This window comes from Sander vitreus, chromosome 6 (assembly GCF_031162955.1).
Source record: "Sander vitreus isolate 19-12246 chromosome 6, sanVit1, whole genome shotgun sequence".
Classification (NCBI taxonomy): Eukaryota; Metazoa; Chordata; class Actinopteri; order Perciformes; family Percidae; genus Sander; species Sander vitreus.
This window is the reverse complement of record NC_135860.1, coordinates 12719640-12742816: the sequence shown is the minus strand read 5'-3', so window position 1 is coordinate 12742816 and position 23177 is coordinate 12719640. Positions and strand designations below refer to the sequence as shown.

Here is a 23177-nt window from a genome sequence, read left to right as displayed (position 1 = left end):
AAATGTCAATGTCCTCATGGTGGTGCTAGAGGAACAGCCAGGGGCTCGTCAATCATTAGGATTCATCCTGTTGGGACCATGAATCTTGTTGACTGGCCAAGGTTTTGAGATATTTCATTCCGTACTAAAGTGGTGGACCGACCGTCCCACCTCCCATAGAGCCCTGCCACTAGCATGGCTAAAAATATTATATTCAAGTTACATAATGCAACAAATACACAATTGCAACATTTTGAACCTTTGAATTTCAATAGAAAAGATGACCAGCTTTATCATCTGGAAGTTGTCAATGTTTCTTTTTAATAGGCACATAATTAACAGTGGAATGGTATGTTACATTATTTACTCTACTATTTGTTATTAGAGGTCTATTGTAAATATACTGCTTGGTTTCAGAAGGCACAGAAAATATGAAATTTGAAGAATTAGAAGAATCAAAGACATTATTGAAATGAGAATCTATGAGCATACCAACAGTGTTTGAAGGCAGCTTTATACAGTATTTCACAGCTTGGCAGTTGATTTGCCAGGCTGAGGTCCCAGCCACTTCTCCCCTGAAACAGAGAACTAAATTAGATTGGGCATGAATCTCAGACACTATTTCTATATAAAACCGTGTATATTATCAAGGGTGACTTACAGTGAGTGCAACAGTAGATTAAGGCTATGTCAAGTGTCACTTCAATATTTCTATTGTCACTTTTACATTATGTGTGTTTGTGAATGATGTACAGTAAAACACTTGTCTCACCAATGCAGTGGGCCATGAGCTCAAATCTGTCAGATCCAAAAAACACCTCTGGCTTTCCATTTACGTGACACACCACAAGGGGGAAGCCAAATGCCTGGGCAGACGCAATAAAAGAGAATTTGGTCATTAGTGATGTCTTGTCTCTTGCCTGAATCTAAAAAGGAGACCTGAAGGAAAACTGACCCCATGATCAAGTGCACACTGTGTTGTGCTTTTCAGCTTGTCTTTGATCTCCTTTGAGGTGGACAGCTTCAGCACTTCTTTAATCTCGCTGTCAGACAGTCCAGCTTTCATCGCTGCCTGCACAAACAATGTGACAAGCCAACACTAAACAGTACTACTTAATCTTCTCAAACACCGCCAGGCTGGATAAGCTGGTACCTCAGAAAGTGATGCAGGTGCAGTGATGTCTTTGTCCTCACTCCAGATCCTTCTCCACAGCTCCCGGGACACCCGCTCCACCTGCTCGTCTCCACCCTTCTCCCTCTCTTGTACTGCTGCCACAAATCGCATTGCAGACAAGGAGCCTAGGCGAAGAAAATGTAAGACTTGAAACACGCTGCATTATTAGCTTCGCTCAATAAAGAAATAGTACCACCACTGTCTTGGTGCAAAGCTGAATTACCAACTTAACCCAACCATGGTTTAATCAATACACATCACAGCACTGATCCCATCAGATCCTGCTTACCTTTTTGGAACATGGCCTCAAAGGGGTCAGATGGAGCCTGCATGGGAACACCAAAATACTCTGACAAGCGGTTCAGATCTTTGGTCATGTACAGGGATTTGTTTGGAACCAGACCAGGGGGCTTGTTTCCTGTCATGAAAGATAAATATTGAATAAAATATAACAGTACTAGTGTCCACACGGATATTCTTTCAATGTTACTTAAGTTAAAGTATTAGCATCAAAATGTACTCAAAGCAGGGGTCTTCAACATTTTTAGGCCAGGGACCCCTTAGCTGAAAGAGAGACTAAGTAGGGACCCCCTACTACATGTACTGTATAAAATGAAGTTGCATTAAAGCTTAACTGTATGGCTACCATACCTATAGTAAGCTTATCTTCAATGTGTAAATTAAATGTTTTATTTCACAAATAGGCCAACTTATCTTTGCTATTAAAATGTTTTCAAACTTTTACATTTTAAAACATTTTTTAAACATAATTTGGCATTTTTTTTATATTATGTTATTGGGTTATAATTATTAATGTGTACATCGCTTTAATGTTGCATCTTATTTTATCTTAACCTTTAATAATACATCATATTTTCTTTGTTGATAACATGCTGTATTATTTATCTGAAAGTAGCTAAAGTTAAAATATGACTAATAAGTACAAGTAACTTAAAATTGAACTTAAGTACAGTATTTGAGTAAATGTACTTAGTTACTTTCCACCAATGTTTGTTTACCTGCTCCTTGCATGACGCCTCCCAGAAAAGCAGGGCGCAGTTTGAGCTCTATATTCCACACGTGTCTGTAGCGGCACATTACCTGTAAACACACAGGGTCAGTGTAAAAAGATTGACTTTTATTTTTACTAAGTCTGTGTCTATGAAGCGGACATTTAAAAAAACAAAAAACAAAAAACAAACCTCAAAGCCAAGCCAAGAGTACGGAGATACCACGTCGTAGAAGAACTCGATCACTTTCTTAGATGTCATCTTCAGGTCTGCAGAGGTCAGTGACTCTAATTTACTTTCGTTCGCAGAAACACTAATTTAACAATAATGCATTTAATTTAAGAGTCATGGAAAGCGTCACTTACTTGCAGTCAGTGCACCGTGCAGTGTGTCAAGGTTCAACTAACTAACCTGCCGCAGGGCTGCTCGGTGTAATGTTAAGTCAAATCAGTACCTTATGATGAATGTATCTCAGTAACAGAAATCACCTTTGTTGTCTTTCACATCGCAGGATTAGCTGGAACCGTTGTTACCATTGTAGACGTAGCTTTTTAAGTTAGCTACAGTTGAGCTGTAAACAACACGGATAGGCTCAGTAACAGTGTCTGACCGCCAGGATTATGTTCTTCTCTTATTTTATGTACAAACCACCACATTACTGCCCTCCTCAGGAGAAACTGCAACTCATGTGTAAATTGATGACCTTTATTTATTCCACTCCGTCTTCTTCTTTGAATTTATTAGCGGTTGGCAAGACAACGTATTGGCGCAGTACTGCCACCTACTGGACTGGAGTGCAGAGCAGGACAGTGCAGAAACAGTTAAAAAGTACATTTTCTTTAGCTATCTAGAAATTGGAAACATAAGAAATGTTTTCAGAAGAGGTCAAGACGACAGGCTTACTGTATACAACGGACCTCGCCTCAACTTAAGGAGAAAAACAAGCAATAACAAATAAGGAAGAAAGATGACAAAAAGAAAACTAACAAAATTTAGAAAATTACAAAAAAGAAAAAAAGTTAATAAATGTAAATTTCCCCTCACCTTTAGAATCCCAAACTTGTATAGCCTTTATGCGCAGAAAGAAACACATACAAATATGAAATATTTAAATAGTTCTCCCACTAACAAAACAACCATTGGGGAAAAAAACGAAATTCAAATCTTCAAAAATTTGTTATGTGGTATGTACTTTTTTTGTGTTATTGTCTGTATATTATTTTGCACCTCTATCTAATTTTAAACACGAACCAATTCATTAAAAAAGAAGTCGATAATTAAATGACAATATATTTTCAAAGATGTATTCTGAAGAATTAAAAACATGAGGTACTTTTACTTTATGCTTCTGCTAAACATTTAAGAGAAAATATTTCACTTAATCATTATTAATTATGTAGAATATTAAAACAACATTTATTTTACAACTACAGTATATCTACTAGTTACTTTGCATTACGATTTTACACATAAAACCTGAAATGTAGTTTATACATTACAGCATCAGTAATAATAACTCCAATTATGTCATATAATACATTTTGAAGATAATATGTTTAATTCAGACTTTTACTCAAAGTATTTTTATTTTCGAAAAGCTCTGAATACTTATTTAATTACTGATAGTATATTCTTCTTCCTCTCTTGTGCTTCTTTTTACATTCGGCATAACATGTTGGTTTCCTAAATTGCCAACATCAACTATCTTTAATAATCATGTTTTACTGGTATCATTATATGTATCGTCATCAACAAAACAATTATTCTTCATTTTCTGCATACTGTGCTAATCTTAATCTAATTTCCTTTGCTGTTCCTTAACTCTCTCTCCTCTCCACTTCCTCTCTTTACATCCCTCATTGAAGTAAAGAGTTTTATTGACATTAAAAACTGTGTAAACTCAAAACAGCCTATTCTGACCGTTTTATATCTTAAACGTTTCACTAAAATACAATGTTAAGCTTTTAAGTAATGTTGAATACTGCTATGACAGTAGACTAAATATATTCTCAAAAATACTATTTACTTTTACACTCTATTTACATGTAAGCCATCCAACAGGATAAGAAAGTAGTAACCATAGGCTAGCAATGTATAAGTATATTAACACTTAAATCTAACTGAATTTTCATCACTTCTCAGTCAGTTCTCACTTTATAGAATAAATCTTGAATATTAGCTTGAAACAGCTGCAATAAGATGGAAAAAAAATTTCCTTTTATGTCTCTTCTTGAGGACTTGCTTGATCTTTGTGTTCAGCCAGCCCCTGACTGTCAGCAGGCAGAGGTCCTGGAGATTTGTCACTGTAAAGCACAGACAACAGTTATCTGTATTTCTAATCATAAGACCAACATTTTTACTTGTTTCCATAAGTCTTACCTCTCTCCGTCTTTATCTGTCTGTAAAGGAAGTTAGAAAATGTTTAGCTCAAACCTTTCAATAAGTATTCATTCAGTCAAGCACATTCAATCGCATTGTGAATGTTTACCTTTGGCTTCTGTGATGCACTGCCACCAATCTTCCTTGGCACCCCAAGAGTCTCGAAAGAGTGACTCCGCACTCTTATGGCTCTCTAATGACAGAGATTCAGAAGTGAAATGGTATAGAGAGATAGTATGGGAGAGTTTCTGAAAACTTGAAAGGCAAGTGTATGGAGGACTAAAGCTGCCATTATAATAAATAAATAAATGACTCTATTAAAATAATAACATAGAAGCATAGATCATAGAGCATAAATGTGCAGGTTAATTTGAAAATAAATAAAATAAAAAATTCATTAAATGCATTTATTTGTGTGACAAATTACTTAATTTTTATATTCATTTCTGATACAATTATTTCTGTTTTAATTTATTTCACTAGTTATTGGGAGGCCAACATTTACCTTAAAGTTTTCAATGAATCCTCCACTTCCCTCAGACACCCCCCGTGTAGCCTCAGAAGATGGGAGAACAGACAGAGATGGATCCCCCATCATGCACTGGGAACGGGTGGAGAGTTCAGCCTGCAGGCTCTCCAGGAGCAACGACCGAGTGCGGAGCTTGGTAAGAGGGACAGGAGAGCATGCATGGCAGAGAGAAATCAGAGAACAAGCTTGGATATTTACGAATAAAGAGCATAAATAAAGACTTTTTTCCCCTCTACCTCTAGCCTGCTGAATTGTTGAGCCTTATAACAGGAAATCTCCGCATTGATGAGTTTGGTCAGAAGGAATTCTCTCAGCAGGGAACGCTAAAAGACAGGATACTTGTGATGCATCTCAATAATTAATTTATACTGTAGTGATTCAAGTAAGCAAGGTGTAGACTCAGCCATGACAGGTGGAGAAATAACAAAGTTTACTGAGTGGACGGTCAAAGCAAGGTTTTTTAGACAATGGCCATAGGCAGGCAAAAGTAAACAAATACTGATCAAAAACCAAGGCAGACAGGACCACAAGACAAAGGCTGGACCGTGTTCCAATTCCATACTAAATACTGATTCTAAGCAGGTTTTGAGTAGTGTTCACACTAGAAAAGTGACAAAAATAAAGTAAAACCAAAGCCGACAGCATACATACTAAATATTCTATTAATACACTGTTCTCCCATAATGCAACAACAAAGAAATGAGGAATAAGTTGAAGAATTTAAATAAGTTGTGGGTGGTGGTGAAACAACTCCAAAAAATTATGGAAAATAAAAAATAAGCATTAAATCTTTGGAAAAACATTTTGATGTTTATTTGTGAAGATTGCATTAGTCACTGGTAGACTAAGCAAGACAGTAAAGAAAAAGTAGACAGTAAAGAAAAAGATGCTGAAAATTAAAAGTTTGGCTGTTGCTGCAACCTATATATATATATATATATATTATTATTATTATTATTATTATTTTTTTTAAATATGTAGAGAAATATAAACAGCTTGGTGACCTTTGTACTGTTTCTTACATCTGTGAAGATGGGAGGATCTGGGAGGGACGGACCAAAAAGAGGAACATCCTCTCTGGCTGTGACAGCCACCTGACGAGAAAAAAATATTAGACTGATAAACCATTCTGGCTGAAATTATTGGCTGATATTAGCTGATGACAGATATATCAGCATATCAGCAAAAAGATATATCTGTTTATTTTTACCGTTAAAGTAGTCTCGCTTTGCCAGACCCTCCTCCAAAGAGCGCTGAAGGAGAGTCTGGCTACTCCACATAGCATTCGGGGATGGGAGGAAAATGTGCTCTGGTTTAATGGCTTTAAACCAATCAGAATCGTCATGGGTGGCGCTAAACTCTGCACAGAGCCGCTGCAAAATAGTCGTGCGAGAGTAAACTCAGATTGGACAGACAGTCTAGCTAGCTGTCTCATTTTGCCCTGCAGAGATCTGAGGAACAGTCAACAATAGTCCTCATTAATCCACCGAATTTAAAATTCCAACACAAAGAAAGTGGAAGTGGAATTTCCTGCGGCACCGGACCAATCCCGGAAGTGGAACGTCAAGGATATAGACTACCGTTAAAGTAACAAAAATCGGTCGTTTAGAATGACATAGTTTGTCCACTAGAGAGCAGTGACAGGTTTATTTTTCTACTGCAAAATGTCTCACAGAGATCACATATCTTGATCAAAAAGATTCCAACTTTAAAATATTCTTATCCAAAAATGTTTGTTAGGTTAAATGTCTATGTTAGAGAAACAAATATCAGGCGACATTTAGGATTTTTTTTAACTCTATAATATTAATATTGGTATCAGCCTAAAAAATCCAGCATCGGTCGGGCTCTAAAAAATACAATTTGCTTTTTTATATAAGGGTGAATCAGTTAAAACAAAATGCCAGCATTCCACTTATCATAGGGATGATATATTCAACTGGGCTTGTTTTTCACTCACCTGGTACGCAGTTTCACCTGTCTTCTCCTCCGGACCCTGAATCCTCCGGACCACCAGGAAACAGTGCAGGAAGTGAGACTTAATAACATCAGACAGGAACGGGGTTTGGCTCTCCTGGTAGACCAAAGCTACAATGTCATTACCAATGTGTCTTTTTCTTTGTAACTGTGTAGGGGGGGAAAAAGTGTATCAGTGTTTGTTTTCTAACTAGTATCAAAAATACCCTGAGAAAGGCTCCTGTGAATCATCAGGTTGACACAGTAACTGACCTGCTGCGGGTCGCCCTCTGTGAAAGGCAGTTTCGTTGCGACATGGAACATGATTTCTCTCCCATGAAAGGAAGTGAAGACAGCTTCACTTCCTGTCTGACCATGACACACATCTAGTCCTCCTCTGAACCTGAGATAACAGAGTGAGAAGAATAAATCATGTGATGTTACACATTGCATGTGTCATTCATACGGCTGAACAACATCAACATGGTGAACTTTACCCGGTGAAGCCTTCCAGTTGAACCGTCTCTCCCAAAATAGAAAGGAGCTCTTTAAACTCTTCACTTTCTTCATTGTTACAAAGTATGTCCTCCTCAGTGAACTAGAGAGAGATGGATGTTGTCTGAGAGATGGTGGTTATGGTATGGTGACATATTTCAGTCATTTTTATGAATGCAGGACATTTTCTGCACAATTTCGTACCTGCCTGTCCTTTTGGTACAAAATGCCAAACTTGAAATTAGGAGACACTCTGTGTTCATCAAATGCGGTTATGAGTTCTGGAGCCTGAGGGATGAGAGAGAAGCTTTCAGAGGATTTGTCTAAAATAAGTGGTCATTCATTTTTACTTATTAGTCATTTTATAGAGCATTACCTTGAGGAAGCTGACCACTTCAAACTTTGAGACATTCACTCTGTCACAGAGCATCTAGAGAGAAAATTTGTCATTTTATAGACTGTCATCAACCAGAGGTAGTACATTTATCAAGTACTGCACTAAAGTACAATTCTGAGGTACTTGCTACTACTACTTACTATGCTACTTTATACTCCTATTTCACTCTGTTTCAGAAGGAAATATTGTACTTTACCACTCCACTATATTTATTTGACAGCTATAGTTACTAGTTACATTGCAGATTATTTTTTCATTTTACATACAAATTCTACATACAAAACATATCCGTTTACAAAATATGATGATTTTTTAAATACATTAAACTGTATAACAGGATATAAGGTAGATACAATGAGTTCCATCTCAGATAAGATACAACAATAAAAATGTTTCATACATGTTGATGCATCAATAAAAATAATAACATCTAAAATAAAAACACTCAACCAACATTTACTTGTGATACTTACAGTAGTTTTGGCTAATAATGCTTATGTACATAGTTGCAACAGAGTATTTTCAGAGTTTCATTTTTACTCAAGTATTGGATATGAATACTTCTTTCACCAGAATAATAGTTTGATACCTTTGCTAATTCAACAGCAGATGGGATGTTGGGGAATAGAGAGACAGAGAAAACTCCATGCAGAGTGCACTGCTTCATTCTGTGAGACAAGAAACAATCTCGGTATTATCGTCTGTGATGCAGGATTACTTGGAATTAACAGTTACTACATACAGAGACATTCAAATGAAAATGTAAAGCCTCTACTCAAACATCATTCTGCACAGTGAAGCTTAAACATCCACGTAACGTTACAAAGAGCAACACATTTTTGAGTGGAGGGGGAAAGCATGATGCTCTGGGAAATGCTTCTAGTTGTATTGCAGCTTGGGTTATACTAAAACTATCTCATAGTTGGCTGAAATGGCTTAAGATCTCTACCTTAGTATCACCCGCAGCTTGCTCTCCTCTTCCTCCAAACACACAGAAAGAACCAAAGGCCCCAAAGATGGATCCACTGCTGTGAATGAGTGATGGTACTAAAGGGAACAAAATTTGATAAAAACACAAGGAAAGATCAGGAAAGATAACACATTCCTTGATACTTTAGATAAAGTCTGCTTACACGCGAGCGGAAGAACTTGTGGTAGATTTTGGCCTCCCCGTCTCTCTCCATGATGTCGTAGCTCTCTGGATCAACGCCACAGTGGGAGGAGGTGGGACTCACATCTACAAGCCTCTCCAGAGGGGGGTCTATCCAGAAGCCCCCCAGCTTCGGAGGGAGGATGAGCGGCAGGTCTCCTCCACCTATCTTTAAAAGCTGAGACTAAAATAGAGACAAATGAGCACCTGATGATGATGAGGGCCTGTTGTTTCTGTTGTTTGGGGAACAAATGTCATGGCGTTTATAGAAAGGTCAACACACACACACACACACACACACACACACACACACAGGATCAAACTCGTATATAGTCAACTCTGTATGTTTCTTATTCTCACATTGAAGACTAACCTTCAGCGGAAGAGGGAATTCACACCTCTGCTCATCGATCCTGCTGCCCTGATGGACGAGGGAAGTATTGATAAGATGATAAGAAACGTCTCTTGCTCAGACGCCCCTGAACACGCGCACTACACAAGATCAATCGTGCTTTAACTCACCTGCAGCTTTTCAATTATTTCAAACAGCTCTGTGTCCTGATACGAACAACAGGCAGCAAATGCAGACAGAGAGAAAGGGAAGGAGAAACATGGGGAGGAAGAGGAACATGACAAATGGTTCAGTTGCAAATGGAAACTTCTGAGAAATGCAGGGTTTGAAAAAAGCATTAAGTATATTCAGTTAAAATAAGAGGGGAAGGTGCAAGCTGAACATGCTAATGATATCACCCTCTGGTAGCTGCTGGCTGAGAGGACAGGCTTTCTGTCACTGGCAGGAGAGTCCCTGATGTCCAGTATGTTGTCCTCTGCAGATTCAGGTCTGCAGCAACAGGTTCATTTACAGCACAATTCATCACTTCTCATTCAGTTCTCACTTTATAGAATAAATCTTGAATATTAGCTTGAAACAGCTGCAATAAGATGGAAAAAAAACCTCACCTCGTCTCATCCCCACATGTGAATTTGTCCACACTGTAAACAAGGAAGTGAGAACTACTCGGAGAAGAAAACCGATCATCTAACATAGATAGGATTACTTATATATCTACAAAATAATGTCATTATCATTCAGTATAGGTAGCTACTCAATTGACTTGGAAATGGCAGTACTAATTTGAGACAAACAGTGTCTTTACTCACCCTCCATATGCCCCAAAAGTGAAACTTCTCTTTCTGGAGAAAGACATGTCATTCCTCTTTTCTCTATCCATGGCTTTGGTGTCACTGTGAATGTTTGTACATGCCAGTTTGCTACTGAGTCAATCAGGGCTGGCCAAGGTTGAATTAATTCACTCTATCATTCTGTCACTCCTCCTCCTCTCTGCCCCCTGCCTCTCACTCATTTAAGCTTCCCTTTCCTCCCTCTGTCCTGCTGTCAGCCAGACATTCAGCATTAACCCGCTCATGGTCACAGGTGTAGCCACCGCCACAAACTATAAAACGGTCTAGCTGCTTCATGCCATCGATCCTCCTGCTTGAATAGACACTCATGGTGGTTTCTCAGACTGACTGGACTTGAAGATAGACTTGTAAATAAATAAATAAATAAAGGGCTGAGACATTTTCTCCCGGACCTATTACCCTTTGAGTCAGTAAGGATCATCAATTATTGACAGCACACACACAGTGAGGGTGAGGAGATAGACAGCAGGGGAGGGCAAAGTAAGCCTGAGGTTAGGGGGAGAGAGAGAGAGAGAGAGAAAAAAAGAAAGGGAAGTAGAGAAAGGGAACTAAGAAGGAGAGATTGAGAGAAATAAAGAAGGAAAGTAAGTAAGAAAGAAAGAAAGGGAAAGAGACAGAGAGAAGAGGTGTGCACATTTAAATGGTGTCCCACATGATACAAAATCCCATTTCTATTGACTGTGTATCTTAGACAAATACTGTCCGTATCGTTCGAGAAAGAGGGATGCAGAGCACATATTTATCAAACTAACAAAAGTAAAAATGTTGTACTAAGAGGAACAATAAACAGTAAGAAGTATTTTGCTGGTGTAGTTTGCTAGCTAGTTTTATACTTTAAAAAGGTTCCCAACATTGGGCCCCTCTAAAGGATCACCAGATAAATCTAAAGGGCTGAGATGATTAATGGGGCAGGAAAAAAGGAAAAAAATAAGTTCTGTTACACAAACTTGTGTTTATGTTTTGGAATTTCTCAGATTTATGCATTTTTATGAAACATTGGATCATTTTACCTTTTTGCGCTTCAAGCAGGCATTTAAAGGAAGCCATGTGAGAAGTTTAAAAGGGAAATGTCTCTTTGGTGGAACTGATAACTCATAGATTTCTAAAACACTTGACAAACACCACATGTAAGGGGAACAATAACAATGCATTATATTTTACAAGCTTATCCATTTTTTTGTGTTTATGTTGTTGTTGTAAAATCTTAATCCTAACAGTTGTTGTTAAAAGAGTTCCAGTGGTCTCTAAATTATTGAGAGTATGTTGTTGAATCTTAGATGCAGTACAGAGACAGAAGTAAACACTTCCTGACTGGTTTGGAATGACTGTACATGATGAATAATATATTTGGCTATGGATATAATTCTGAATTAGGAAGTTGTGTTTAACCAGCTTCAAGTGTTGCTTTCTTGTAAACTAAGTATTACATCACTTTCAAACTGAAAATGTAACAAATAAAGCCATCCCTTTCCATCTTCGGCGTTTTTTTATGTTCTAAATTTCCCTTTCTTTTAATAATTTTTACCTCGCTTGCCAGTAGCAGACACTCTCTGCTCCAATTTAGTTTTCTTTCTTATTTCCAATAATTTAGTATCTATAAGGTTGGAGGCTGCCTGTTTTTGGTAATTTAACGTTTATTTATAGAGATATTTAAGATTTCACACACACACACACACACACACACACACACACACACACACACACACACACACACACACACACACACACATACACATATATATATATATTTTTTTTTTTTTTTAATCACATGCATTTTCACAGAAAAACGTTACCTTCTATTTCATTGGGTAGTGTACAAGTACCCCAAAATATTTCACCACTGTTAATTACATATCTTAATTAAATATTGTTTTTATGATTTTGAGCTAATCGTGCCTCTGTTTATTTTCAATCCCATAACAGTCCATTGTTCTCTATTAGTTAACTGTTAAAGCCTATCGTCAAAGTGCTCCTTATCAATTGGCTACTTATTTACAGAAAAAAGATTCAAATTCAAAATGCTCTTGAAGCCCTTATCTTTCAGTAATTTCACGGTAGGTGGCACCCGTCTGTATGAAACCAGGTGATTTGAGATTTGAAACGCCACTCATAATATATTTTGCTGTCATTGGTCAGAATCCAAAACAACGACTGCTGTTGCCCCACCCCTTCCATTGCAGCACTGATACCCCGCGGAAGTTGTTCGTGTGTGTGGAGTAGGACGGGATGTTTGTGTGAAATACGTCGACATTTTACAGTACTTTTTTTGACTGTCTGATAATCTGTTGCAGAAACAGATGAACGGTAAGAAGCAGGTTTGGAAGGAATTACATTTCGCTCACTTTAATGCAAGAAAAAAAAGGGGCAATCCGAAATGAGCTAGCTAGCTAGTTAGCATTGGTAATTAGCCATCAACGCTTAATTGTCAGCATAATTTTACTACAGTCTCCTGCATCATGCCGTTTTGGTAATTACAATATAAAGCTTTACATGTAGTTATTGTCCTGGCAAACTCATTAGTTAGCTGCAACAGTGAGGTGTACAACCATACACAGTCTGGTTGCTAACGTATCTAATCATGACCACATAGTAACTTATGTGCTGTAGAAAGACGCTGGAGTTGTTGACAATGCCTGTCACTTTGTTATACTGTGGTTTAACTCTTATGGTACGGAGGTTAATGTGTCTTGTCACCGGTCCTGTGCCCAGTTCGTTGGAGCAAAATGTTGGAGTGTGGCATGCTGGAGCGGGACAGACGCGCTCTTCGGAGACGCTCCAGTATTCTCATCAAACAGCTGGTGGTGGATGAGCTGCTCATACAGTCCTTACAGGCAGACGACATCCTAACCGAAAGCATGGCGGAGAGCATCATGGTATGTTAACACTGATAGATGGATATCATTTCATTTAGGACCTGCAGGTACTAAGCACCTGTAACTTATATAAGCTACCTACACCTAGGATGTTAGATACACCTGCTAAAATTGCTTTCAAAAAGTAGTTTTAAATTAAACTAAATCACTATTTGGCCGAACTGCTTGCCATGCATGTCCACACTAAGGACTCAAACTTTGATGAGGGGTCACAAGTAGATTTTAAGGGTTGACTAGCCAAATAGGTTGGGATCCACAAAGTTAGAGGGGAATTTCGGATGACTTTGAAGTTTAGTCTCGCATGGGTAAAGTTACAAAAACACCAAAAAGAAAAGCTTGCCAAAGACAAAGCCTTCAGTTTTTAAACAATTTCATGTAAATGCATGGGTTTCTCCCTGGCTGACTTTAACTGGTTACCACCTGAGATGCCCCCTTTAATCAACCAGTGTCTGGTTGAAATCATGCTATTTTATTGTTAGAATGATTCTGGTGACTCCTAACTGTAGTGCGTCAACAGTGGGCAATGGTTGGAAAACAAAATGTCATGATGTTAGGGGTGTAGATAATGGTAAATGCAATGTACTATAAGATGTCATATTTGCAAGTAATAATTAGATTTTCTGGTCTGATCTCCTCTACTCCAGGCTGAGCAAACATCTCAGAAACGAAGCTGGCGCTTACTACTATTCTTGCCAAAACGGGGACCCAGAGCCTTTAGCAGCTTCTGCTCTGCTCTGCGAGAAACTGAGCAGCAGCACCTGTATGAACTGCTGACACAATCCCCAGAAAAAGATGGCAAAGATACGCCTGTAGAGGTTATTGTGCACTTCATCAAACACACATACACACAACAAAAAGCTACAGTATACACTAGGGCTGCACGATATTAGGAAAATATTCAGTAACGTTGGATATCGTAATAACAATATTACTTGCGATAAATAAACATATTGGTGAGTATTGAAGTTCAAGTATTCAGTTCTGCCTTTCTGCTGCTTTTAGTATACTGCTAAAATACAACAAATTGCTTGTTGAATTAAGAAAACTGAAAGGAAATATTTCTAACATTCTTTTATTGAACAAATTGAACAATGAAATTAACGCAAAAGGCACTATTTAAAAAAAAAAAAAGTTAAAAAAAAAGTGATAATTTCATTTTAAAGTGCAGTTTCCTACTGGTACTCGCTTTCATCTAACTCAGAAAATCCATGAGTGTCTTTCGCGATGTGTAGCAGACTTTCGTAATGTGTTTATCGCGCCAGTTGAAATTGCAAGGAGGATACAAAAAACTTTTTATTGTGCAGCCCTAGTATACACAGCAGATTCCTACCAGAGATTTACTTAGTGCAGTTTTCTGCTCACAGATTATTCAGCCTGAGGAAGAGCCTGAGGGAAATACAGGCCGACTAGTAATGCCGACAACAGAAAAGAAGAGAGAGGTGAGCAGGGTACTTGTAATCCCTCAACCAGGATTACTACAGGTATTGTCACTGTTGACATTTTCACAAGATTTAGACAGAACAAAAACTAATCTCTGGAGAACTCTGTGCTGTTGAATATGTATTTTAATGAGGTTTCATAATTGTAAGTCAATTAAACATGCTCACAGATCGAAGAAAGTTAGAGATCTCTGATACCAGTATACTCCAGTTGAAATGGTCTTCCGCAGACATCCTCAGTAGACAGAGAAGGAGAGAGTGAGGTGAGCAGCACCTCGTCATGTCCAGTCCAAACCTCAGAAAGCTGCCTGCGCTCAGAGTCACCATTCAGAGGATTAATCCCAGTCAGGGAGGAAGACAGGATGACAGAGAGACAGAGGACAAAGAAAAGAGGAAGAGATAAGCAGACAGATGTAAGAATCACAAACCACATCCATCTTATGTTAAGGCTCTGACACCAACCCGATTATCGGCCTTCGGACAGTCTGGCGAGGTCGGTGACTCAAGTCTGTTCGGTGTGTTCCGTGCCGCCATCAGTCGGAGGAGCCTTCGCCATACATTTTGGGCGATTTGACTTGTTGAATCGGCCAGTGGGCAGTCGGACTCAATGACCAATCTGATTGGTGGAGTGCTAGCCCTTGACTAGCGAATCAGTGCTCCTTCCACAAGAAGAAGCCCGAGAGCTGACAACGCCAGTATCTTCTTATTACTAGCCATCGTATTTTCTTCCATTCAGCGAGTAATGACAACAACGATCCTTATTGACTACTATCAACACTCTCTGATGAAAACAATGACTGACGACAGAGTGCTCTGTGTTTACTGGGTCTAGACATGGATGTATTAAGAGAACGGTCTAGAGAGATGTTCCGTCATTTTCGGTTTTCATTTTCTGGGCAACAATACAGATTAGCGGCGTCTGCTGTTATGGAGACGTATTATGCTTCGCGCACACACAAAACGTACGCTCAAGTTGGCGTCGCTTCGGTGTGTTCTGAGGCACTTTTTTGACCTCGGGGAGCCGACTGATCAGTCCGACTGCCTTTTCTGCCGACGTAATACAAAAAATGAAAACCGGAAATGACAACGCATCACGTGGGTCTGGCTTCTCCAGCCGATAGCAGTGGCGGCTTGTTCGAAATACGATCTCGTATTTTACAAAAATAGTTCACCGAAACGTGTTTCTGAAAACATTTTAAGCGAGAAATAGGCCATGCAGTTGCTGAATCTGTCTTCATTTCAGATCGACAAAGGTCAGTTTAAAAGATTTTCGTCAGATTTTGAGAGGCGTTCGTCATTATTTCCGGGTTAGCACTCCACTCCAGTCCGACTGCCCACCCTCCGACCCAGCAAGTCAGGTCGGCCAAAATGAAGGCCGACGGCTCCTCCGACGGACGCAACACAGAACACACCGAACAGACTCGAGTCACTGACCTCTCCAGACTGTCCGACGGCCGATTATTGGGTTGGTGTGTCAGAGCCATTAGACAACCAGATGGCCTGCTGAGGTAGTCAGGCAGGAGATTCCCTATGAGTTAGGTTAGGAGTGCATTTTTCCACAAGAAGCAACAGTTGCTGCCACAGCAAAGAACAAAATCCTTCATTAGCTGTCTTCTTTTGTATGTGTTAAGCAGCTGATGTTTTATCATCAATCATTTGTGCATGATTTTGAATTTCAGAGGTGTGTGGACTATTCTCTTCCACTTCCCACCCAAGAAGAAATTGCTGCCAAGAGAGCAAGGACACATGGTGAGTGGTGGTGAAGCATGGCCTGCATTCAGGTTAAAATAAGTTTCTCTGTGTCTGAAGTTGTCAATATTTTTCTGTTTCCGTGGAGACAATGGGTGGTGTCTGGGGAAAAAAAGGCTTATCTGTTGTCTAGTTTAAATAGCCAGGTAATCAAATTTACCTCAACAAAAAACTTTTTTTTATTTTTTTATCCAGCAGCTTTAAAGAGAGTCAGTCTGTGTGAACTATTTATTATATAATCTTATCACTGAGAGAAGTGTAGGAGTGTAGTTGCTCTAGAGTTCAGCTACTGTCTGTACCTACAGGCGCCACGCCCCAAGAGTGACTCATTCACAGCATTGTATTACAAAGTTTGTTGTTACATGGCTGGCGGGAGCACACGATGATGTGAAAACTTGGCATCAGCAATTTAACTTGTAACAAGCAGAGTTTAATGTGTAATGTGTTTGTGTGTGCAGCAGATTCCATGGAGTTTAGTCTGGATGCAGATAGTCCCATCAACTCTCCTGTGCTCCCGTGCACTCCCGACTTTTACCTCTCTCACTGCCATCAGGTAAAATACTTCTCTTTACCAGGTCAGCTCAACAAGTTTGCAGTAACTTACTCTATGTTTTACCTGTTACCTTTTGAGAAATACTTGCCTTCAGTGTTACACCAACTATCTGGATTTGAGTCAATATACAGCACTAAATGCAGAGATGCATACAATGTAGGGATTGTAAGTGGGGGTGCACCGATCCCATATTAAGAAACGGATATCGGTCCCGATATTGACAAAATAGCTGGATCGGGTATCGGAAAAATTAACAGATCCAGTTTTGTTATTTTTTTTCCGTCTGTCGCACGTGTGGTTCGCATGCTGGAAGAGTTGAGTGTACAAATAAATCAGAATTCAATACATTACATCTGTTATTTTGTCTTAGTTAGGAAAGTAATGTTTAGTTAGGAAAGTCTGGTGCCTTTAGTCTCTTCCATATGGTGGAAGGAAGGTATAAGGTGGAAGGTATACAGTATATTATTAATTTAACAACGGTATTGGATCGGTATCGGGTATCGACAGATTACACACACAGCCCAGGCATCGGGACTGAAAAAGTCGGATCGGTGCATCCCTAATTGTAAGTTGTGTTAATTTGAAAAAGTAATAGAATAATGTAATGTATACAGGCAAGGTGTTAATGCCCTTTTATAGAAACAAGATTTTTGGTGTGCAAATGAGGTTATTTAGGACAAATTGATCCCTGAAACATGGTAAAGAAATGGTTCTTTACCATGTTTTTTTGTTTTTCTCTCTCACTTCCCGCACTCCAGTCTTACAAAATGAATTCATCCCCTCGTGGTCTTGCTTTGGTGATCAGTAATGTGACCTTTGATCCTTGTGCGGCGCCGGACCTTGACCCTAGGAAGGGAGGTGAGGTGGACGACGAGGTCCTCAGGAAGGTCTTCACAGAGCTGGACTACCTGGTTACAGTCCACAGAGACCTCACTGCTCAGGTAACACACACAGACGCAGGCTCAGTATGTATTTACAGGATGTTATTTGAAACACAAACCATCCATCTTATTTAGTTGACAAAGCTAGAACAGGGAAGTTTTAAAAGGGAGAGGAACAACATTTTGTCCTTGAATCGTTTTTTGAAAATCCCAGAGCCAGTGTTTGTAGAAGAAAAACAGTTTGTGAGGTTTGTTTAGCACATTTTCCATTTTCAGTGTATTACAAAGCAAACACACACGCAAAGCATGGGTGTTGGCTGTGGGAGTGGGGAGAACTTGACTTTAAATAGATTTTCCACTTAAACCCAGAATGATCAATGTAACCACATGATTGCCTTACCAACCTGTTCAGTATTTAAAAAGCAACCGTCTGTGTTAACCACAATTTTCCTGATTCCTTATGTGTAGGGCATGAGGTCGTGCATTGAGAACTTTTGCCGTCGACCAGACCACCGGACAGTGGACAGCTGTGTGGTGTGTCTGCTCTCCCACGGAGTGGATGGAGCTATATATGGTACAGATGGACAGCTCCTGCAGGTGTTTGTTTGGTATCTTTCTTAGTTTGTATATGAGGTCATTCAAGGGTGAAGATGCAGCCATTTTTCAGACCTGTAACTTTGTCACTTGTTCAATTTCAGCTTGACTGGGTGTTTAAGTCCTTTGACAATGCGCACTGTCCCCTGCTACAGAACAAGCCAAAGATCTTTTTCATCCAGGCCTGCAGAGGAGGTAAGGCTCTCGGTCTTATTCTGCACGCACCTCTATCATCATTAATGTGGAATTAGGAAAATCTATGTATAATACATTTCTAAACATCTAAAGGCTACTCATAATATTCATGTATTCGATAAATAAATGTAGCAGTCACAAAGTTACGGTAGTGCACTGTTTCCGCTATACATTTTGACTCTGCTGCTTCAGATTTTTATGAAATGTCAGGAAGTCGCAATTACTCGAATCTGCAGAGCTGTCCCCTCCACCAAACTCAAGCGAACGGTCATCCGCTCTCTCTCCCCTTTTGAGGGTGAGCAACTGGAACAGTGACAGGACGTCATCACTCGCGAAGTCATGGCAACCAAATAAACAGCAGCGCCAGTACAACATTTTCTCCTCGGCGGCTGATTTCCCATGGAAGCTGAGGGTCCATGAGGGACTGTGGAATATGACCGCTACAATAGCTTGGAAAAGAGCGAATTTGACGAATTTACTGTTTATCAGACCCCAGATGAGACAAGAAGCTAACTTTAGTATTTGGAATTGTTCATTAGCTATGTGTGATATATTTCGAGCTGAATGGACTCCCAGTTAAAACAGATTTTATTCTGATCCAAAGACTGAAATAGAACTCTACATCCTGGAATGTAATTGTAAGACATGTGATTGCAAATATGGGACCACACTCAGGACCCATAACACCTACAATATTTTTCATCACTGTTGCCGAACTGCAGTGTAGCTTCTAGTGCACCGCCACTATTTTTCAAATCCAACCCCAACGTTACCAAAGTACTTTTTGCAGCTAAAATGGAGCTAATGTTAGCTAAATTGAAACTTTCTTGTCTTCCAGAGGAGATGGACTGTGGAGTCGAGCAGATAGATGGGCCAGCGAGGACCTGCTCACCATGCTGTGAACAGCTCGATGCTGGAAGGGAAGGACAGGGGGATGCACACTCTAGACAGAGAGGGGACATGGGGAGGCCCAGGATTAAACTGCCCCAGCGGTCTGACATGATCTGTGGCTTTGCATCTCTCAAAGGTCAGAGAATTTGTAAGTCTGTCCCTTTTGATTTTCTGGGGTGGATTTATGTATCAAATGTGTTGTTTAACAAAAGCGTAAAAAATCAAAACAATAAAAATGAATGAGGCAGTAGAGATGTGCAGTAATCCATGTAATGCAAAAGTAGTTGACATTTCAACCATCAAAAATAGTGTGTGGACTATCTGCCTCTATCTACCCAACTATGGTTTAATGTGCACCTGTTTTCTGCTAGTATTGCATGCATAGGAACTAACTTCAACAAAACCAATATGAGAGGATATTAGAGGCTTTAAAAGGGAATCCACCGATTTTACACATCAAAGTCTGTTTACAGTGCTTGGAAAGTGCTACTGAATTTGTGAAATGTTATATAAAGCCTTTTGTGACTAAAGAGGGAGCTGTGCGAAAGTCTGAGAAGTTGCCTCAAGTTCAGCTTGGAGCTGAAAATGACAAGTTTTAAAATGAAACCCCTTTAGCCTGCTTCTCATCTCTGCTTGAGACTCGAGGCTACATTCGCCGCTACAAGCATAACATACCCGATCTCCAACCAAACCTCTGCATCGTGGGTAATGTAGTCAACAGGGTTTGACAGGAAAGAAGAATGTGTGGAATAAAACCAATATGTCTGGCTCTGCTGCATAGATTTAGATGTTTATAGAAGTGCAATGCTAAATTGGTGGACTGTCACTTTTAAGGACTAAAGTGCCAGGGGTTAAAATTGTGTTGGTTGATTCCCGTCAGCTGTGCCACCCTTTCCGTCTGAGCTTAGACTTCTTTTCCTCGCCAGCTATCACAGTTTTAGATGTTAAGATTGTTTTTTGACTAGTAGATAGTTTCTGTTTCCAGTCATGTAAATAGCAGACACTAGGGATGTAACAATTACCAGTGTAACGGTAAACTGCGATAAAAATGTTGACGATAACAATTACCGTTTTCATTTAAAATATCATTATTATCAAGGTGGATTACCACGGTGTGGAAACCGTGTGTTTAATCCTTCCCAGCTTCATCCGAGCCTCCTGAAGTTGTGTGTACAGTTTTACATTTTAATTTTGGTGATAAGGAAAACAAGTATATAATTAGTGGCGTTTCTTTGATTTGTTTACATATTGTTCTTTATGCCTTGGCTTGAATGTTTGGATTTGTATAATTTAAACATGCACTACTGGAAATGTTCCTGACAAATAAGCTGTTTACATGCTGAACCTTTGTTCCTTTGATGTTAAAAGTTGCACTTTTGATAAGGTTTTGTCTATATTTTTGTAATTATAATAAACACTGTTACACTTTTTGAAACTATTTCAGCTTGTGTAGGCTTATCAGTGCTTTCTGAACATATTGAACACACTTTTTAAAATACAGCGATAATACCGAAAACCGTGATAATTGTGGTCACTATAACCGTGAGGTTACATTTTCATACCGTTGCATCCCTAGCAGACACCATCTTGGATCTGTCTCCCTGCATCTCATCTGGATATATTAAGCCTGCATTGTTTGATCTCTTGCTCCTCAAGGCACAGCAGCCATGCGGAACACCAAGAGAGGATCCTGGTTCATCCAGGAACTTAACACAACACTGCGCCTCCAAGCCAGAGACACACACCTTGCAGACATCATGGTGCAGGTGAACACAAGTGTCCTATGCCCATATATTTGCATTCATAGTGTAAAATATGCTTTCTTGTTTGGTAAACTTCTTTACGACATCACTGTAATCTTTCTGTCTTTTTTTTCTCCCGTCTGTCTCCAGGTCAACGGGCGTATTAAGGAGCGGGAGGGTTATGCTCCTGGCACCGCCCACCATCGCTGCAAAGAGATGTCGGAGTTCACCAGCTCATTGTGCAAAGACCTCTACCTTTTCCCCAAGTACCAGCCCCAGTATTGAGACACACACACACACACACACACACACACACACACACACACACACACACACACACACACACACACACACAGAGAGAGCATTCCTTGCATTGAAGCCTCTCCATAAGGGCACACAATGGTTCATTCCACTCCAATTACTGCCACACACTCACACATTCCTCTGTTACAACTTCACTTCCAAACAGAGGATTTATTCATTCATATTTTCTGTGTAAATACTGCCTCCTCAGACATGCACAAACACACACTTGTGCATACACTCACAGAAATCTTGGAAAGAAAAAAGGAGCAAGCTTATGTTAATCTACATGTACTCAGAAATGGGCAACACATTAGCATACAACTTACTCGTGTGTCTGTGTCAATGCCAGTTAGAGGGTTTAGTTGATAATCCTTTTTAGACAAAGACAGAATTGTTTTTTATTGTTTTCCTACTGCACAGCTACAGTACTTTGAGGTTTCACTCTCTAGAAAGATGTATTTTGTACACAGATCTATTTTTGTGGCTTTATTTTGTATGAAATTGTTTTTATGAGTGTTTTTAAGCCCATTGTCTTTTATTTGTATGTTAGTATGTAAGTTTGTTATAATTTGTGACCATTTCTTGTTTTAAGTATAGTGCCAGGCAGGGGGCAGCACAGCAAAGACAAATGCATTGTATCGTCTCTCTTTCATAAATATTCATATTTTTCACTTCAAATTGATCATCACAATGATGATTAAACGGTATTTTCTCTGCAACAAGGACAAAAACCTACAGGGCAGCTTCACAAGACCTTGAATTGTTTCAGTCATTTATTTTTTCGCTTTCATTTGTGGATGTTCAATCAGGAAAATTTAGCTTTTAAACCTTAACTTCCATAAAGAGGGCATCCACTGTAAATTTCACTTCATATCAGCTGTGTTACTGTAGATCTGTCCCTGTCAGGGTGGGCTGCCTGGGGAATGCGGTGCTACTTGTGGGGTCATACATCTACAGTGTGAACTCTGACCTTTACGCTAACTCTGACTCCTAATAGTGTTTCTCCCAATGTCGGAGCTGCACATTTAGTTAGTCCCTCTACAGTTTTTGTGGTATTTTACTGTATCTGATACAGTACAGATAAAATGTATTTTGTATGTCTTCCATAAACCATATGCAGTTTTCTACAGCAGCCTGTGCCATGTGAGGATAATCTATTAGATGAATTTATGACCATGGAACTTTTATTGTATCTTTTTGGCACCCCCCACACAGAGAACACCAGTTCTCAAGGCTGTGGAAGCGTGGTTTCCCAGAAAAGCCCTGATCAGGCAAATTGTGTTTTGTTACTACAGTGTTGTAGTCAGTCCCTCCAGGATTTCGCGGCATTTTTTGGGGATTGTTGCAGCCCAAAATGCCCGATTTTGCTGGAGCTTTTGTAAAAAATGTCGATAATAGTTGCGAGGTCGCACTACGAGCACGCCCAGACCTTGGCCTGGAAGGTGAGCACCCTTCTTATCCTTTGATTTTTGAAATTATTTGAACACAAACATTGGAGAAGTATAAAAGGGTTTGCCGTTACTCTCCTGCCATGTGAGACGGTTTGAAGGTTGATATTTGCTGCCAAGCTCTGCGGAGTAGCAGGGTTGGGGGGGCCAGGAGAGCTTTTATTTCTGTCAACACCAATGACTGCCAAATGTTCTATACAATAAACCAACCATGTTTTTTTAAAACGAGACAAA

The 23177-nt window shown here is 39.5% G+C and overlaps 3 protein-coding genes and 1 long non-coding RNA gene across 21 annotated transcripts; 2 read left to right on the top strand and 2 right to left on the bottom strand.

Moving 5' to 3' along the window:
* Positions 1 to 277: 277 nt before the first annotated feature.
* Positions 278 to 2808, bottom strand: LOC144519530 (glutathione S-transferase kappa 1-like). 3 transcript variants are annotated; one of them, XM_078252740.1, is made up of 8 exons: positions 2652 to 2808; positions 2356 to 2432; positions 2173 to 2254; positions 1443 to 1571; positions 1133 to 1278; positions 935 to 1051; positions 752 to 845; positions 278 to 554 (listed from the first exon to the last, which is right to left on the bottom strand). In XM_078252740.1, the coding sequence occupies exons 2-8, from the start codon at positions 2422 to 2424 to the stop codon at positions 505 to 507; spliced, it is 687 nt and encodes a 228-aa protein (XP_078108866.1). In that variant the 5' UTR covers positions 2425 to 2432; positions 2652 to 2808; the 3' UTR covers positions 278 to 504. The 3 variants fall into 3 exon arrangements, with proteins under 3 accessions (XP_078108866.1, XP_078108864.1, XP_078108865.1); XM_078252738.1 differs by having other exon boundaries at positions 2529 to 2807; XM_078252739.1 differs by lacking the exon at positions 2652 to 2808 and having other exon boundaries at positions 2356 to 2439.
* LOC144519541 (uncharacterized) lies at positions 2350 to 5306 on the top strand. The gene is made up of 2 exons (XR_013502117.1): positions 2350 to 2440; positions 5083 to 5306. It is a non-coding gene; the product is annotated as an uncharacterized LOC144519541 (long non-coding RNA).
* Positions 2853 to 10580, bottom strand: rap1gapl (RAP1 GTPase activating protein-like). 3 transcript variants are annotated; one of them, XM_078252690.1, is made up of 19 exons: positions 10231 to 10555; positions 10030 to 10062; positions 9820 to 9910; positions 9592 to 9627; positions 9443 to 9490; positions 9053 to 9253; positions 8869 to 8966; positions 8509 to 8587; positions 7899 to 7952; positions 7727 to 7810; positions 7525 to 7625; positions 7301 to 7430; positions 7032 to 7196; positions 6094 to 6165; positions 5308 to 5394; positions 5048 to 5203; positions 4652 to 4735; positions 4543 to 4562; positions 2853 to 4466 (listed from the first exon to the last, which is right to left on the bottom strand). In XM_078252690.1, exons 1-19 carry the CDS (start codon positions 10299 to 10301, stop codon positions 4382 to 4384), a joined length of 1695 nt encoding a protein of 564 aa, XP_078108816.1. In that variant the 5' UTR covers positions 10302 to 10555; the 3' UTR covers positions 2853 to 4381. The 3 variants fall into 3 exon arrangements, with proteins under 3 accessions (XP_078108816.1, XP_078108817.1, XP_078108818.1); XM_078252691.1 differs by lacking the exon at positions 5308 to 5394 and having other exon boundaries at positions 10231 to 10563; XM_078252692.1 differs by lacking the exons at positions 2853 to 4466; positions 4543 to 4562; positions 4652 to 4735; ... (1 more) ...; positions 5308 to 5394; positions 6094 to 6165 and adding an exon at positions 6174 to 6444 and having other exon boundaries at positions 10231 to 10580.
* Positions 10581 to 12445: 1865 nt separating this feature from the next.
* casp2 (caspase 2, apoptosis-related cysteine peptidase) lies at positions 12446 to 23177 on the top strand. 14 transcript variants are annotated; one of them, XM_078252697.1, is made up of 13 exons: positions 12446 to 12576; positions 12982 to 13145; positions 13790 to 13960; positions 14510 to 14584; positions 14815 to 14997; positions 16264 to 16333; positions 16792 to 16886; positions 17645 to 17827; positions 18236 to 18364; positions 18466 to 18556; positions 19395 to 19595; positions 21104 to 21213; positions 21340 to 23177. In XM_078252697.1, the coding sequence occupies exons 1-13, from the start codon at positions 12570 to 12572 to the stop codon at positions 21472 to 21474; spliced, it is 1614 nt and encodes a 537-aa protein (XP_078108823.1). In that variant the 5' UTR covers positions 12446 to 12569; the 3' UTR covers positions 21475 to 23177. The 14 variants fall into 14 exon arrangements, with proteins under 14 accessions (XP_078108823.1, XP_078108822.1, XP_078108820.1 ...); XM_078252696.1 differs by having other exon boundaries at positions 14510 to 14626; positions 16795 to 16886; positions 19395 to 19583; XM_078252694.1 differs by having other exon boundaries at positions 14510 to 14626; positions 16795 to 16886.

Excerpts from the sequence above, each read along its gene's own strand:
- LOC144519530 (XM_078252740.1), bottom strand. The coding sequence starts at position 2,424 with ATGACATCTAAGAAAGTGATCGAGTTCTTCTACGACGTGGTATCTCCG. Across the intron at positions 1,572-2,172 it reads AGGCGTCATGCAAGGAGCAG|GAAACAAGCCCCCTGGTCTG; the intron begins GTAAACAAACAT and ends CTTTCATGACAG. Across the intron at positions 1,279-1,442 it reads TGAGGCCATGTTCCAAAAAG|GCTCCTTGTCTGCAATGCGA; the intron begins GTAAGCAGGATC and ends TTCTTCGCCTAG.
- rap1gapl (XM_078252690.1), bottom strand. The coding sequence starts at position 10,301 with ATGGATAGAGAAAAGAGGAATGACATGTCTTTCTCCAGAAAGAGAAGT. Across the intron at positions 5,204-5,307 it reads AACAATTCAGCAGGCTAGAG|CTCCGCACTCGGTCGTTGCT; the intron begins GTAGAGGGGAAA and ends CCTCTTACCAAG. Across the intron at positions 4,736-5,047 it reads GATTCATTGAAAACTTTAAG|AGAGCCATAAGAGTGCGGAG; the intron begins GTAAATGTTGGC and ends CTCTGTCATTAG.
- casp2 (XM_078252693.1), top strand. Across the intron at positions 13,961-14,509 it reads GCAAAGATACGCCTGTAGAG|ATTATTCAGCCTGAGGAAGA; the intron begins GTTATTGTGCAC and ends TTCTGCTCACAG. Across the intron at positions 21,214-21,339 it reads TTGCAGACATCATGGTGCAG|GTCAACGGGCGTATTAAGGA; the intron begins GTGAACACAAGT and ends GTCTGTCTCCAG.